The 15,304-nt window shown below is 45.1% G+C and overlaps 1 protein-coding gene across 6 annotated transcripts in view; it reads left to right on the top strand.

Annotated features, from left to right (window-relative positions):
* Nucleotides 1–15,304, top strand: part of phldb1a (pleckstrin homology-like domain, family B, member 1a) — a 62,639-nt gene that overhangs the window by 4,060 nt on the left and 43,275 nt on the right. For 2 of the 6 annotated variants that reach the window (XM_041894538.2, XM_041894530.2), the window contains exons 1-3: nt 3,085–3,378; nt 13,295–13,405; nt 14,745–14,868. In XM_041894538.2, coding sequence (XP_041750472.1) covers nt 3,376–3,378; nt 13,295–13,405; nt 14,745–14,868 — 238 coding nt within the window. In that variant the 5' untranslated portion in view covers nt 3,085–3,375. Of the gene's footprint in view, nt 1–3,084; nt 3,379–13,294; nt 13,406–14,553; nt 14,617–14,744; nt 14,869–15,304 lie in introns of those variants that run through there. The other 4 variants (XM_041894534.2, XM_041894533.2, XM_041894531.2 and 1 more) reach the window with 4 other exon arrangements.

Genomic DNA, 15,304 nt, shown 5'->3' with positions numbered 1-15,304 from the left:
GGCCGAGGAGAACATGTTGTGTTGCCAGAGAAAGACTGACTCATCCTCAGTATAAGTGTAGCTTCCAGACCTGAGGCTATGAGGCGATGGTATTCAGACACGCTGGCACATGCAGCGGGTCAACCATACTGTTTCACTGAAGCAGACCTGGGTTCAAATACTATTTGAAATCTTTCAAATACTTTCAGAGTTTGCTCTAGCCTGTCTGGAGTGCCTGCAGACGGTCTGGGTTTACAGTTTTGGAACTCTTGTATTGGTCCACTAAGCCAGGCAAGCTCGATCAAGTATTTCAAATTATTTCAAAGAGTATTTGAACCCAGGTCTGAACTGAGGAGAAGTGTGGTCACGCGAGGACATGCTATCCTCTACTGATAATGTGCCCCAGACCCAGACTTTATGGTGGTGGGAAATGCTGAAATCTCAGAGACTGATCTTATACCCAACACTTTGAATTAAGATCCAGAGGTCTCCAAGGAGTCAGTAATAATAGATTGGAAGTTTTGATTGGAAACTTTGAACAATAACATACAGGGCCGGACTACCGCTTTTGGGGCCCAGCTAATTTACTGCATTTCAACTAATTTTGCCATGGTGCAGAGAGAAACATTTGCTGTTTTATAATGTTATTTTACACATTTTGTCATGAGGCTAAGAAAGTACTATTTTATAGCTCATCTCATGTTTTTGGTCACATTTTGCCATGAGGCTGGAGAACATTTTGCAGTTTTAAAGCTAATTTCCTGCTATTCTACACATTTTACCATGAGGCTGAGAGAAAATGTTGCAGTTTTAAAGCTAATTTCCTGCAATTCTACACGTTTTGCTATCATATGCTATCTGGGGTAGGGCTGTGACGATTATGGAATTTTGGGTAACGATTCATTGTCATGCAAATGAACATGGTTATTGTCATATTTGACATTTTTGTTGAAAAATGTTTTGAGATTGTAATGCATCATAATGCATCTTTGGAAATTAGCTACGACATAGCTAATCAATAAAACACAGCTTTGGTGACACCCCTGTCTCAAAAACAAATGGTTTTGAAAGCTTGGAACTTTTGGAAATGAAACCTTTCTTCCCGGCCGTTCTGCTCTTAAAATGATGACCAATTTACCCACTTCATGTAAAAATGAAAAACTGCTATTGGGTAAACTACTGTAAAACTACTTGAATATAACATTGAATCCCCCCTTCTCCTAAAATGAATGTATTAAGCCGATTATGTAGATTCTTTTTTTTCACGTTATTGTCCATAATTGTCGGTGAAATTATTTTACGATCTCCCGAGTGGCGCAGCGGTCTAAGGCACTGCATTGCAGTGCTAGAGGCATCACTAAAGATCCGGGTTTGATCCCGGGCTGTGTCGCAGCTGGCCGTGACCGGGAGACCCATGAGGCGGCACACAATCGGCCCAGCATCGTCCGGGTAAGGGGAGGGTTTGGCCGGCTGGGATGTCCTTGTCCCATCGCTCTCTAGCGACTCCTTGTGGCGGCCGGGCGCCACAAGGTCAGCAGCTATTGTGTTTCCTCCGACACATTGGTGCGGCTGGTTTCCGGGTTAAGCGAGCAGTGTGTCAAGAAGCAGTGCGGCTTGGCGGGGTCGTGTTTCAGAGGACGCATGGCTCTCGACCTTCGCCTCTCCCGAGTCCGTACAGGGGTTGCAGTGATGGGACAAGACTGTATTTACCAATTGGATATCACGAAAAAGGGGTAAAAAGTACCAAAAAAATAAAAATTTAAGCAAATAGAAAAAAAACTAAAAAATACAATAATTGTGCCAGCCCTAATCTGAGGGCCCGGGTCACATGCCCTGCATGCCCGTTCGGTAATCTGGCCCTGATAACATATTATCTTTGAATTCCTCTTTTGGGACTTTTAACTTCTTATGAATAGTTCAGCATCAAATGAACATAGTACTCCTACTACAATACTTTGGCCCATCTCTTTAATTTTTGAGCTGAACTCTCACTATTTAACATACTAGACATATCTATTAACATCCCCATAGATGTTCCTTGCAGGCTGGAGGTGGATGTTTAGTGAAATGCTTCTCGAGGTCCAGCTGGAGCATCCACTTCACCATCCCCAAGAGACCTCCACGTCCCTGGGTTGGCTCACAGGAAACAGCCCTGCTCTCTAGGCCGGATCCTGGAGGAATCCATTCCATCTGGTTACTTGGTTGTCTGCCTTTATTTGTTTATGTTTTTATTTTGTTGAATGATCCATCATCTGCTCTCCATTTGCTCCTTCACTTCTTTGGCCTTGACCATGGGAACAGACATGAGAGATCAGAGATCAATAGTGGACTCACTCACTCTCTCTCTCTCTCTCTCTCTCTCTCTCTCTCTCTCTCTCTCTCTCAGCCAGATAGTTCCTGAGGGACATCTCAACAGCAGGCTCATAAATTCTCTCACATCCTGTGGAAAGATGTTGTATCTCTATATATCATTATCAATGCTCCAGTGATCATCTATATCATATAAAACAATTCCCAAATGGTCCCGAAAATTCCCAAATATTCCCACATTTCCAGTCTGGAAAACCCCTCTTTGTTTTGCCAACAATACAGAGACCAACAGCAGGAAGCTGCCTGGTGGAATTCCTCTGATGACTCAAGGTCTTTTCCCTCTTTTCTGTCTCCTCCTCCTCCTCCTCTGCCTACGCTACAACTCCACGTATTTCCACTGTGGGTCCCCGACCTCCTGTGACTGTCAATGTCTGCTTTTATAAAACACTGGAAATGCTGAGTGTTCAGTGTTATTAGTGGTTCGTATCCATAGCAAAGCAGAGTTGGGCTGTCCAGCTGGGCTCATCTGTTCTGCCCGAACTTTTTCCGATCAATGAAAGGACTGTCTGTGGATGAGGAACAGATTGGGATTGGTCAAGTTCACTCTCTCTCTCTCTCTCTCTCTCTCTCTCTCTCTCTCTCTCTCTCTCTCTCTCTCTCTCTCTCTCTCTCGCTCTCTCGCTCTCTCGCTCTCTCACTCTCTCACTTGACCTCATGGCTATTTGTTCTGTGTGTGTTTAGACCAAAGAAGCTGGCGTTGAACATTAAATTACACCCGAGGGTTACTCAGGGTGTCTGAATAGGAAGTTCAGGGAAGTCCTGGGAGGTACAACCTTTGATCTGATGGCAGATCTATTTCGGAGGACACCTCTGATGTTGTTGCCCCCCTGTCATTAATGACGGGAGTGCAACGAGTGTAACGTTGCCCCCTGGGGCCCCCTAGAGCTCAGCTTAGTGAGTGACTGAAGTGAACGAGAGGTTAGACGTAAACAACCATGTGTCCGCGTCGCTGCTCCAACTGCTCTGTGGAATACACTACAGAAATTACAAGAACTTTACCGCAACTTGGATTTCCTATTAGTGGAGATGGTGAGTGATTGACTGCTATACCCTCTGAAGTTTTTGACATGTTGTCAGTATTGACCTTTAATACGTTATTGATATAACTCAGAAGTCAATTCATTTAAATCCTGTACATTTTCTATTATAGCACCATTCTATACAGATGTACTGTATCCACGTTTTTCGCCGTTCTCCAATGTCCCCTTGTCTCTCTGTTTCTTCATTTAATTTTACTTTACTTTACTGTGAAAGGGGAGCAGGGATCAGCCCAGAGCAGAGCCCAGACTGTGTGGCTGGCTAGGTCTATTTCTAGCAGCCCATGGCAACTCTGCAGGGCATAATTGCCCCCATAATCACATGTTACAGAGGAAGGCCCAGCATTTACAAGCATGACATCTCTCCCACATGGGTGTGTGCACTGTATGAGATCAGAGTGGCCTGTGTTGTGTAGGAGTCTGTGTGTGTGTGTGTGTGTGTGTGTGTGACATTACACTGTCCAGTGCTCCCTGTCCCTCTGTGTCTGTGTGGATGAGTCTGTTGACTACTGGGTGGTCAGACAGGGTAAGACAGGGTTAAGGAGCCAGTGGCCAGAGCCAGTGGTGAACAGGACAGAAGGATGCTCTGTTCTCTATGCCATCGACTCTCTGAGAATCCAACACTGGAGAGGATTGTCAGAGATGCCCATGTGGCACTACCCAGCTGCTTGGGCTGAAATGACATCACAGAGAGACAGAGGGAGACACAGAGGGAGAAAAAAGCTTTTTGCCTATTTTGCTTATGTGTACCAATGGCAATTACTGTAAAGTACTATGGACAATATTATAAGGGGGAAAGCAACAGGTAATACCACTGTATTACTACAGTAATATCACTGTATAATGAAGTAAAGACAAAACCTATTTTTATCAACTGAGCATAACTAAGGATTCTCAGTCATACTATCTACAATAACTATTGAACTACCTGAAATTCACAGTAGCTCTGTCTTTGCTTGCTTGAGCAAGCAAAGCTTCACATTCCAGCAATCTCCCTGATAAAATGCAGAACATGCATGAGAGGGAGAGAAAGGGAAAGAGGGAGAGGCTTTAGAAAAGTTGTTGTCCCCAGATAGCGTCTTTGAGGGTGAAGGAGAGTTCCTTATCTACTCTTTAGCCATAGAAACCATAAAACTGCCAGATAACCAGAACCAGGTAATGATCACTTATCAGTGTGTTGGCTTTAGGAGTTGTTCCCCATGATGTGGATCTGTCTCTGTCTGTTAGTACGTTAGTGCCTTCGTACGTTAGTCTCACGCGATACAGTGCCTTGCAAAAGTATTCAGCCCCCTTGGCGTTTTTCCTATTTTGTTGCATTCCAACCTGGAATTTAAATGGATTTTTATTTGGATTTCATGTAATGGACATACACAAAATAGTCCAAATTGGTGAAGTGAAATGAAAAAATAACTTGTTTCAAAACATTCTAACAAATAAAAAAGGGATGCGTGCATATGTATTCACCCCCTTTGCTATGAAGCCCCTAAATAAGATCTACTGCAACCAATTACCTTCAGAAGTCACATAATTAGTTAAATAAAGTCCACCTGTGTGCAATCTAAGTGTCACACAATCTGTCACATGATATCAGTATATATACACCTGTTCTGAAAGGCCCCAGAGTCTGCAACACCACTAAGCAAGGGGAACCACCAAGCAAGCGGCACCATGAAGACCAAGGAGCTCTCCAAACAGGTCAGGGACAAAGTTGTGGAGAAGTACAGATCAGGGTTGGGTTATAAAAAAAGATCAGAAACTTTGATGATCCCACGGAGCACCATTAAATCCATTATTTAAAAAAGGAAAGAAAATGGCACCACAACAAACCTGCCAAGAGAGGGCCGCCCACCAAAACTCATGGACCAGGCAAGGAGGGCATTAATCAGAGAGGAAACAAAGAGACCAAAGATAACCCTGAAGGAGCTGCAAAGCTCCACAGCGGGGATTGGGGTATCTGTCCATTGGACCACTTTAAGCCGTACACTCCACAGAGCTGGGCTTTACGGAAGAGTGGCCAGAAAAAAGCCATTGCTTAAAGAAAAAAATAAGCAAACACGTTTGGTGTTCACCAAAAGGCATGTGGGAGACTCCCCAAACATATGGAAGAAGGTACTCTGGTCAGATGAGACTAAAATTAAGCTTTTTGGCCATTTAGGAAAACGCTATGTCTGGCGCAAACCCAACACCTTAGTGAATAGTTAAACACGCTCAAGTTTTCTGTTTTTTTGTCTTATTTCTTGTTTGTTTCACAATAACAAATATTTTGCATCTTCAAAGTGGTAGGCATGTTGTGTAAATCAAATGATACAAACCCCCAAAAAATCTATTTTATTTCCATGTTGTAAGGCAACAAAATAGGAAAAATGCCAAGGGGGGTGAATCCTTTCGCAAGCCACTGTATCTCAGACAGCACTGGCCCGATTTTGATGAAACTTGGGTGAATGATGTGTCTTGGATAGAGATCCGGCATTTACAAAATGTCACTGATTGGCTAGATGGTGGCGCTATAAGAAGAGATTGAAAATGCTAACTTTGAAAGGTCATGCCCCTCACCCCGTTTAACCTAAAGTCATGGAATTCGGTACATAGGTCTCTCTCCTCACACGGAACAGATTTGCCTCGCAACACAATATTTTACAGACTAGTACCTAAAACATGGCTGCTATTGACCAATAAACATGCACGTGGGCATGGTCTGGCACATAAATGCATATAAATCAGTCAATGATATTGGTATTGTAAGAAAATTTGGTACACATATTGCAAAAAATGTCAAGACTCAATATTTGCAAGAACATTAATATCGACCACACGGTGGCGCTATAACGAGCACATGTTTATATTGATCTTGATCTGTTTGACTCAGTGATGAAATTTGGCACACATGCTCAGGGATATGAATATAGCTAACCCAGGCAATATCTCAGACACCACTATGAATGATGCATCTTGCCTTAGAGATCCATCATTTACTAAATTATACTGATTGGCCCAAGGGCGCTGCATCATTCGTGGGGGACGACATGTTTACTGTTGCCTTGTTTAACTTTAGCATAGGATATGGTTTAGGTTTCTAAAACAACATCCTAGATGGATGAAGTAGGTGGTAATGGGGGGTTATGCTAAATGTTTGTCTGCTTCCGTTTGTGGTTGAGACGGTTCACTGGATATGTTTGGAACAGTGTAATGGGACATAATTACTTAAATTCAAGTGTAGAGACTAGAGAGGACTACAGAGACCGATGAGCAGGTGGAGTCTACATAGCAGTCCACACAGTCACTGCTGTGACATAGAGCATGTTATGTGTATGGTAGGCTGGTAGCCATAAAAGGTTCAGAGTTAAGAAATGTGTTGGCAACATTAGCTATCAACTGATAATATCAAATGTCTTTCTGTAAATACAGTAGTTCCCTTTCAGTAGGTACTCTCGATACAACACAACTACGGGGAGTCGTAATCTCGCGACTTAGACTGAAGAGCTAAAATCATGCGTGACAATGCCAATTAAATCCACGCCTTGCTCAAAGCCCCGCCTTCCACAGGTGATAAGCATGAGGCTCGGATTCATTCCTCCAATTCTTACACTCTTCACTTCGATGTGAGCAGGAATGATTCACGCTACTATAAACAAACATTTTGTGAGACTCTCTGACTTTGCACCAACTAAACTGTCCCTCTGTGGTAGAGCGTGCTCATCCCCTGGACATTGTGTGCTGGAGTTTGTATTTGTTCTCTTAGTTTCCTAACCACAAACCAATTTATTATTCTTCGGATTGTTTGGCCTGGCTGTAGCAATGAGTAAGATGGCTAACGAGACCATGCCCAAATTCATAAAAAGATACTCAAGTGTGTTGTCTTGTATGTCTCGACTCGCTTGAATCAGTTTGTGTGCGAGACTAGGAGATGGTGCCAGTAACAGTAGCTTGTCCGCGGCTGGCACTGTTCCCATAGTCCACGGCTCAGGTTCTCTTGACAACCGTGTAGCATTCTTGAGGGGGCTTGGTGTTTCCGATAATGACTTCCTCTCCCAGGTGCCAGTACTTCAGCTGAGTCTGAGTTGCGGGACACAGAGATGGATTGGGTCTTTTGTCTGGCGTGATGTATGCGGTCGGTGCCCGCGCTCAACCCAGCTCCTGTGCATTCTGTCGCTGGTTAAGGGAAACTACTCGAAGAGAGAGGGCGGCCAGGTTCAGTGGGTACCCCCCCGCCACCTGTGTCTGCCTTCGTCAAGCACCGCTTGCCTCTCTTCCCATACTTGTTGATGAAGGGTCCGATCCCACCTTCGTGATCCGGTCCTATGTAGACTTAGCTAAGCAAGCACTTAGCTAAGCAAGCACTGTTATGCTCTTTGACACTGTGATCAAAGAGGCTAGGTAGCCTAGCTTAGACTAAAAAGTCTACTGGCTTACGTCGGCTAGCATGCGTAACTTACTAGCTTTCCTCCGGTGTTATGGTAACCCCATTCCTATTTCCAATTCCTGGAGTTGGAGGGAGTGGAGGAAGCAGGGCTCAGATGAGGAAGCAGCCACCGAGCGAACCTCTGGAGCGAGGGGCCTTAGCAAGGGTATGAGCGACCGGTGCGCCCCTCCACAAAAACATTGCTGTGACAACAGTGCCCCCACATTTGACACATTTGGTCAGCCATTGCTGGAGCCCCCTGTGCTCGTAAGGGGGCCGGGCTTTATGCAGGCTATATAGTCTCATGGAAGCAGAACTTACTGTTGTTGGAAGCTTGTCCATGTTTAATACCCCCTCTGTTACCCCGTGTTCCATGGTGTTTACATGGTCCAAGGGGTATATCAATCTCCCCAGGGTGAGAGTAATAAGTTGTGCGAATCGCTCTCTATCCACAAGGGGGAACCCCTCCCCCATAGGTGGCTCATTACTGGGATTAATTGCTGATTCCTGCCTGTAGCTCACTAGTCCCTATGAGGTATCTAGTGATACAGGTTATGGCCTCTATAGGCGATTGGCTATTGGTAGCGGAGTCGAGGGAACGAGCAGGGTTGGACACGACCATGCTATTATACCACACACAGTCTCTGTAGTTCATATGAACTCCGATATGAGCTGTCTGTCTCCAGCTTAATGCTTTGAATTACTAGGAATTAGATTAAATTACGAATCGCCCCTTTCTGTTACCACAGAAGCTGTCTGTCCCATTCCCAGCTAGATTACAAGGTGCTTTGTTGCCAGTACCTATGACTGGTCAATAGGGTAACCTCCATGATAATGGAATTTTTCCCTGGGTCTATTTTTTATGTGTGCGTTTCAGCACTGTGTGCCAGCCAGTTAGCAGAACACATCTTACCGCCTAAACCGAGTGAGGCTCATTGTGACAACAGTACCCCCAAGTGGCACCGCCAATCGGGGTACATCACTGATCGTCGGAGCCCTTGTACCCAGAGTGGGCCGGGGCTTTAGGCAAACCTTGGCACATAAACAAAACATTTTCAACCCCAAGTTCCACAGTGTTCACTGGTGTCAAAAGGGTTGTGAGTTCAATGAAAAGTGTCCCTTCTCCACGTTCAGACACACAGTTGTCAAGAGTGGTGGAAATGGAAAAATAATCAGTCTCTCCCTGTCCACAAGATGGCGTCTTGCCACTTCAGATGGCACTTCACGCGAGGCTCGCTGTCTGCTTCGACCAATGGTGCGCATGCACGGTGTCGCACTGGATCATGCAACAGTGACGTTGGGGTCCGGCTACAATTTGTTGTGTGTCATCACTTCGACTGTTTCCAAGTCCTCATCGCACGTTTTGGGGGAGGAAATATCCTCCCTTCTCCAGAAGCAGGCAATCCGAGTGGTTCCTATGTCAGAGATCCAGGACAGCTGGTCGGTATAGTCGGTATTTTCTGGTTCTGAAAAGGGACGGGACTTTGTATCCCATTCTAGACCTACGTGCCCTCCACAGGCACCTCAGAGTCTACAAATTCAGAATGCTCACGAGCCACCCGGCTATTACAGTCGATTGCTACATCCATGCTACTGTCCCGTATTCAGTCTCTAGGCTTTATAAGAAACCAGAAAAATAGATGTTTGACTCCATCTCAGCGCATTCTGCTTCTGAGTCTCAAGCTAGACTCACTCGCGTATCACGCTTTTCTATTCCCACAGAGGGTGTCCGGGCTCTGCTTAGACACATTTTGTCTGGGTCACACAGTGCGTTTTTGCCAGTGCCTGTGCCTACTGGGGATGAAGGCTTCTGTGATAGAAGTTGTTCCCCTGGGCAATTGTTGATGCAGCCTTTCCAGCACTGAGGGCTAGCCACTCACCTGGACACATCTCACACCCTTAAACGGTCGCTTCGGGTATCCCTGTCAGGTCTACGGGCCTTGGCCCAGTGGTGGGACCCTCTGCTATTGTCAGGGGGCTCCCATGGGCTGAGTTGTATCTTGCAAGGTGATCACGACAGACACATCCCCCAGAGGGTGGGGTGCGCGTTATGAAGGCAACTTGATTCGGGGGGTATAGACAGTGGTGCGGAACGCACTGCATGTCAATTACCTGGAGCTCCTAACGGTGTATCTGGCACTCAGGCGCTTCCTCTTGCTTTTGTCTGGCCGGCATGTGCTGGTCAGTACCGACAGTATGTCAGTTGTGGCATACATCAACCAACAGGGAGAGACTAGGTCTCTCTCCCTCCTAACCTTGGCTCGCTCCCTATTACTGGGGAGCAGTGCGCACATGCTCTCGCTTCAGGCGATGCATGTCCCCGGTTGCCTCAACTCGGGTGTGGATCTGCTAACGAGGGGGGGTCTTCTCCCTCAGGAATGGAGACTACACCCCTGGGTGGTTGCCCATATATGGGAGAGGTTCGGCAGGGCCGACATAGATCTTTACACATTGCGAGAAAACACAGTGTCGTCTGTTTTTCTTGATTAGGGACCCAAGTGCCCCCTTCGGGAACAGACGCTCTGGCGCACCAGTGGCCTCGGACCCTCCTTTATATATTCCCCCCATGGAGCTGATTCAGCCCACGTTGGAGAGGGAGGGCTTATAGTTGATTTATGTGGCTCCCCGTTGGCCCAAGCAGCCTTGTTTCGCTGTGATCATTCGCCTGTTGGGCGGGGTCCCGTGTCAACTCCTGTTGCACAGGGACCTGTTGTCCCAGGCGCACCGGCAGGTTTGGCATGCGAAGCCAGAGATTTGGTTACTGTGGTTCTGGCCCCTGAGAGGGCCAATCTGATGGCTAGAGGTTTACCTCTGAACATTATTGCTTTTATTCAGTCCGTCTCTGGCGACTCTTAAGGTGACGTTGCTTCCGAATGCGGCCTTCGCCCCGAAAGTCATGGTTATGTCCTACAGGTCTTTAGCTTTGAGCTATTTCCCTTTTCGCCTTCTCCTTTTGCTCTGAAGAGCAACAGAGGCTGCGTGTCCTGTGTCCAGTATGAGCTTTATGCAAGTACGTTGAGCAGTCCTGAGATATTCCGTTATGTGACCTGCTTTTTGTCTGTTTTGCTAATCCAGTTTGCGGCAGGGTGCTCTAAGCAGTGTCTCTCCTGCTAGGTTGTGGAGGCTATCTCCTTGGCATTTGGCAGCAAGGGGCAAGGGTTACCTAGCTGTGTACGCGCCCACTCCACCAAGGGTCTGGCAGCGTCTTGGGCATTTTTCAAAGGATTGATTGTAGGGAATATTTGTGCTGCGGCCATTCGGCATCACACCATGCATCTTGCGGGGTGAACCTCTAGGTGGTCTGCCATGGGCCGTTTCATTTGGTATCCGTTGCAGCCAGCTTGGGGCAGGATTTAATTTCCCCATAGTTGTACTGAGAGTACCAACTGAAAGCAAACGTAGCGTTATGACTATAACTACTGTTCCCTGAAGGAGAGAACCGAGGTACAATGCCTGTTTGGCCCTGCGCCTCCTGATTCTGGGCTCATTGAAGAGCGTGACTGAATTGAAGGAATTAATCCGAACTTCGGGCTTAACCCCTGTGGAAGGCGGGGCTTCCAGCGAGGCCCGGATTTCATTGACCTTGTCAGGTGTACTTTAGTTCTTCAGTCGAAGTGGGCGAGAGTGCGACTCCCCATAGTTGTGTTGTACCTTGTTTGCCTCCTTCAGGGATCAATAGTTATGGCTATTTACATTTTGTTTGGGCTCAGATCAACTCAAAGGTATGGAATGTTGGTGAGACAGAAATTGAGTGAGTGAGTGGTTGGAGGATTCTTGAGCTAGAGCAGACCAGACAGACATGACTCTTCAGAGTTGTCTATTGTTTGTATTTGTGTGTCTACAACGTCTATGATTTGTGTATACTGTAGTAGACATGTCTGATCATAAGAAGCTTTTCCTCTTCACTGAGGTGAAGACGTGTCCACAGCTGGACCTAATCTACAGTATCTGTCTGTGAACGCAGTGTGTGTGTGTGTGTGTGTGTGTGTGTGTGTGTGTGTGTGTGTGTGTGTATGTTGTGCGAGGCTGAGTCACAGACAGTGATTCAGGGTGAGGGGAAGCAGCCAGGGTAAATATATACTTTTTTACATTTACATTTTAGTCATTTAGCAGACGCTCTTATCTAGAGCGATTTACAGTTAGTGCATTCATCTTAAGATAGCTAGGTTGGACAACAACATATCACAGGCATAGAAAGAAAAATGATCCTCAATAACGTAGCTGTCAGTAGAGTCAGAGCTAGAAGGGGCAGTTCCTCTTGCTGTTCCTTAGGTAAGCACCATGGTCTTGTAGTGGATGCGAGCTTCGAATGGAAGCCAGTGGAGTGTGCGGAGGATTAGGGTGACATGAGAGAACTTGGGAAGGTTGAAAACCAGGCGGCTGCTGCATTCTGGATAAGTTGCAGGGGTTTGATGGCACACATCGTCAGTGTGTGGGTCAGTTGAAATTACCAGTGGTGGAAAAAGTACCCAATTGTCATCCTTGAGTAAAAGTATAGATACCTTAATAGAAAGTTCTAAATATACTTAAGGATCAAAAGTAAATGTACTGTAATTGCTAAAATATACTTAAGTATCAAAAGTAAAAGTATAAATAATTTTAAATTCCTTATATTAAGCAAAGCAGACGGCACCATTTTCTTGTTTCAAAATTGTACAGATAGCCAGGGGCACACTCCAACACTCAGACATTTATAAAAGATGCATATGTGTTTAGTGAGTCCGCCAGGCCAGAGGCAGTAGGGATGACCACGTGTTCTCTTGATAAGTAAGTGAATTTGACAATTTTCCTGTCCTGCTAAGCATTCAAAATGTAATGAGTACTTTTGGTTGTCAGGGAAAATGTATGGAGTAAAAAGTACAATATTTTCTTTAGGAATGTAGTGAAGGAAAAGTTGTCAAAAATATATATAGTAAAGTAGAGTACAGATACCCCAAAAAACTACTTAAGTAGTACTTTAAAGTATTTTTAATAAAGTACTTTACACCACTGGAAATGACCTTTCGCCATATGCCTGATAGACAGTGTGTGGATCCCATTTGGCACCTTATTCCCTTTATAGTGCACTACTTTGACCAGAGCACTATAAAGGGAATAGGGTGCCATTTGGGATGCCGCTAGTGTAATCTTCTACTGTTGTCCACGTAGGCAACGTTCCTTAATATCAAATATCAAAAAAGCTGACTGCATATTTCCTATGTTAACAAATGATCAGCTGGACAAATATATACAGCTTCTATCTCATGATCAGGAGATGGCGATAGAGCCCATACTATCCATTCATATCACTTAATAGACAGCCTACAAAGTTACAAATCAATGAGATTACTATATAAGTCTATTTTAGGATCTTAATTTCTCTAGTTGAGCTGTTATCTGGGACAGCAGGGATCTCTAAGGAGAGCAGTGTTTCTATATTGAGTGAGTGTCCTCAGTGTGTGTGTGTGTGTATGTGTGTTACTACAGGATATCTTCATGTGTGTCCTCTCCTCTGTGTGTGTTCCGACAGGATCTTCATGTGCCAGAAGGTGTGATTGACAACCCAGACGACATGGACAGCCTGAACAGGAACGTATTGGAGCATCATGGACGACAGACTCACCAACACCAGGTCTTACAGGTGAGTCCAGTGTGTGTGTGCGTGTGTGTACGTGCGTGCGCCTTACAGGTGACTCAGGTGCCATGGGTGTGAGTCAGGTGCCATTCTTCACAAGCAGAAAGCAGTGCAGATATATTCAACATAGCTTTCATGAGAAATCAAATGAAGTGACTGACCCATAAGGAACAATGTGTCAGGCACAGTAAAGCGTAGTTCAGTGTGGTAAAGCGTAGTAAAGGTCAGCAAACAATAAGACCAGTGCTTACAGCTAAGGTCAGGAGATGGCGGGGGAGGATAAGGGGCTTAAATAAACTACTGTGACATTATGAACTCTAGGAGAGAAATGTTGGTTAACTTTAGACAGACAGGAGAACCCAAAAGGTCTGGGCTCATGAGGTGAAATCAGTGGTGACTGAATAAATCCAAGGGGAGCAAATTATGGTATAGCAAAAGCATTTCATCATGTAAAATGTAACAAGTAAAGCTTCTAAAATTGCTTTATCAAGTACTTACTTTGAAGTAGTAGTGTCTGTGTAATTTACACACGCACGCACGCACAGGAAATACTTACCTAGCTTGTTAAACTGCAGGTGAAAGGCTGAAACAGTGCCTTCTGGGCATATTGGCTGCTTGATCTGGGCAACACTAGTTGTATCTTCATACCTTCTTCAAAGAGCAGGGAAAATTGTAACTATTTAAAGACAGACTCCAAAGGCATGATTTAATGTAAGCAGCCCAAAGGTGAGTCATCTAGCTGCCATGAAGCTACTTCGTCTTCTTGTTATGCATTATAGGCTACGTATGGAGTACATAGACTTGGATCAAATGCAAGAAAAATATCAAATAGGCCTACATTTGAATATCAGTTAATAAATATGCTTTCATATGTCATGATTTTGTGTCCTGATAGTGTACTGTAAGACCAGTCCATATTTGACTGACACACATGGACAGACTTGTGCTTTTGTCTTCAAAGCAAAACAGACAGGTCTCTCCCCGCTTGCCCCAAGGGGGGGTGAACCCACTTATCCTGTCTAGCTAAAGCCTCTTATTAATCCTATAAGGGGAGCAGTGGGGAGTGGGGAGTGGGCCGTGGGCAGACACAACACAGCTTAGATTGGGCAGACACACACAGACCAGTCTGCACTAATGCTCCAGTAACACTTCAAGGAATAAAGGAGAAGGAGAATCACTGGGACTCTGCTCTCAGGAAGATAGCCATGTGGACATGGGTATGCAATCACTGAAATGCAAAGATAAGGGAGTGCTAGGACTGAGCAATCATAAGTCTCATCTAAAATTAGTCTCATGTCTCAGGTCTAATGCCAGTTTTCTTCTGTCTTGTTTTTGTAATTACCAGAGCACTCCATTGGACCTCATCGAGACGGGCAAGTCACTGAGGTTCCAGGCAGAGCGCCCCCACCTGGTCAGTCTGGGTAGTGGCCGTCTCAGCACAGCCATCACCCTGTTACCCCTGCAGGAAGGTAAGCACTTCTGCATCTCAGAAACATTAAAAGGGGTCTTCTGTTCAATGCTTTGTTCATGCAGACTGGTCTTGAGGAAGGCCTTGTGCTGAAACCTTGAAAAAATATTAATAAATAGAGAGATAACTCCTAAATGGTTTCCAGTTACACCAAGAAATATTATGACATAAGCTACAAAAGGTCCATTACAGGAAATGAGCTGACAAAATGTCCATTAAAACTATTACACACATCATCGCAGACTGGTTTCCTAGAAGCATTCAAGTATTTTCCATAAGATGCTGATTGAGAATGATACCAGACATTCTTACACAGTAATGAACAAAGCTGGTACTTCTGAAGAGAAAAAGCCCTAACTGATTATTTATGGTAATAATTCTATCCATCCATCCATGCACACACTTATTCCCTGGCAAAGAGCCAGCTGGTGGATGAT

The sequence above is a fragment of the Coregonus clupeaformis genome, chromosome 13 (genome assembly GCF_020615455.1).
Source record: "Coregonus clupeaformis isolate EN_2021a chromosome 13, ASM2061545v1, whole genome shotgun sequence".
NCBI classification, from domain to species: domain Eukaryota; kingdom Metazoa; phylum Chordata; class Actinopteri; order Salmoniformes; family Salmonidae; genus Coregonus; species Coregonus clupeaformis.
Note: the sequence above shows the minus strand (reverse complement) of the source record. Positions and strands in the feature narration are given on the sequence as shown.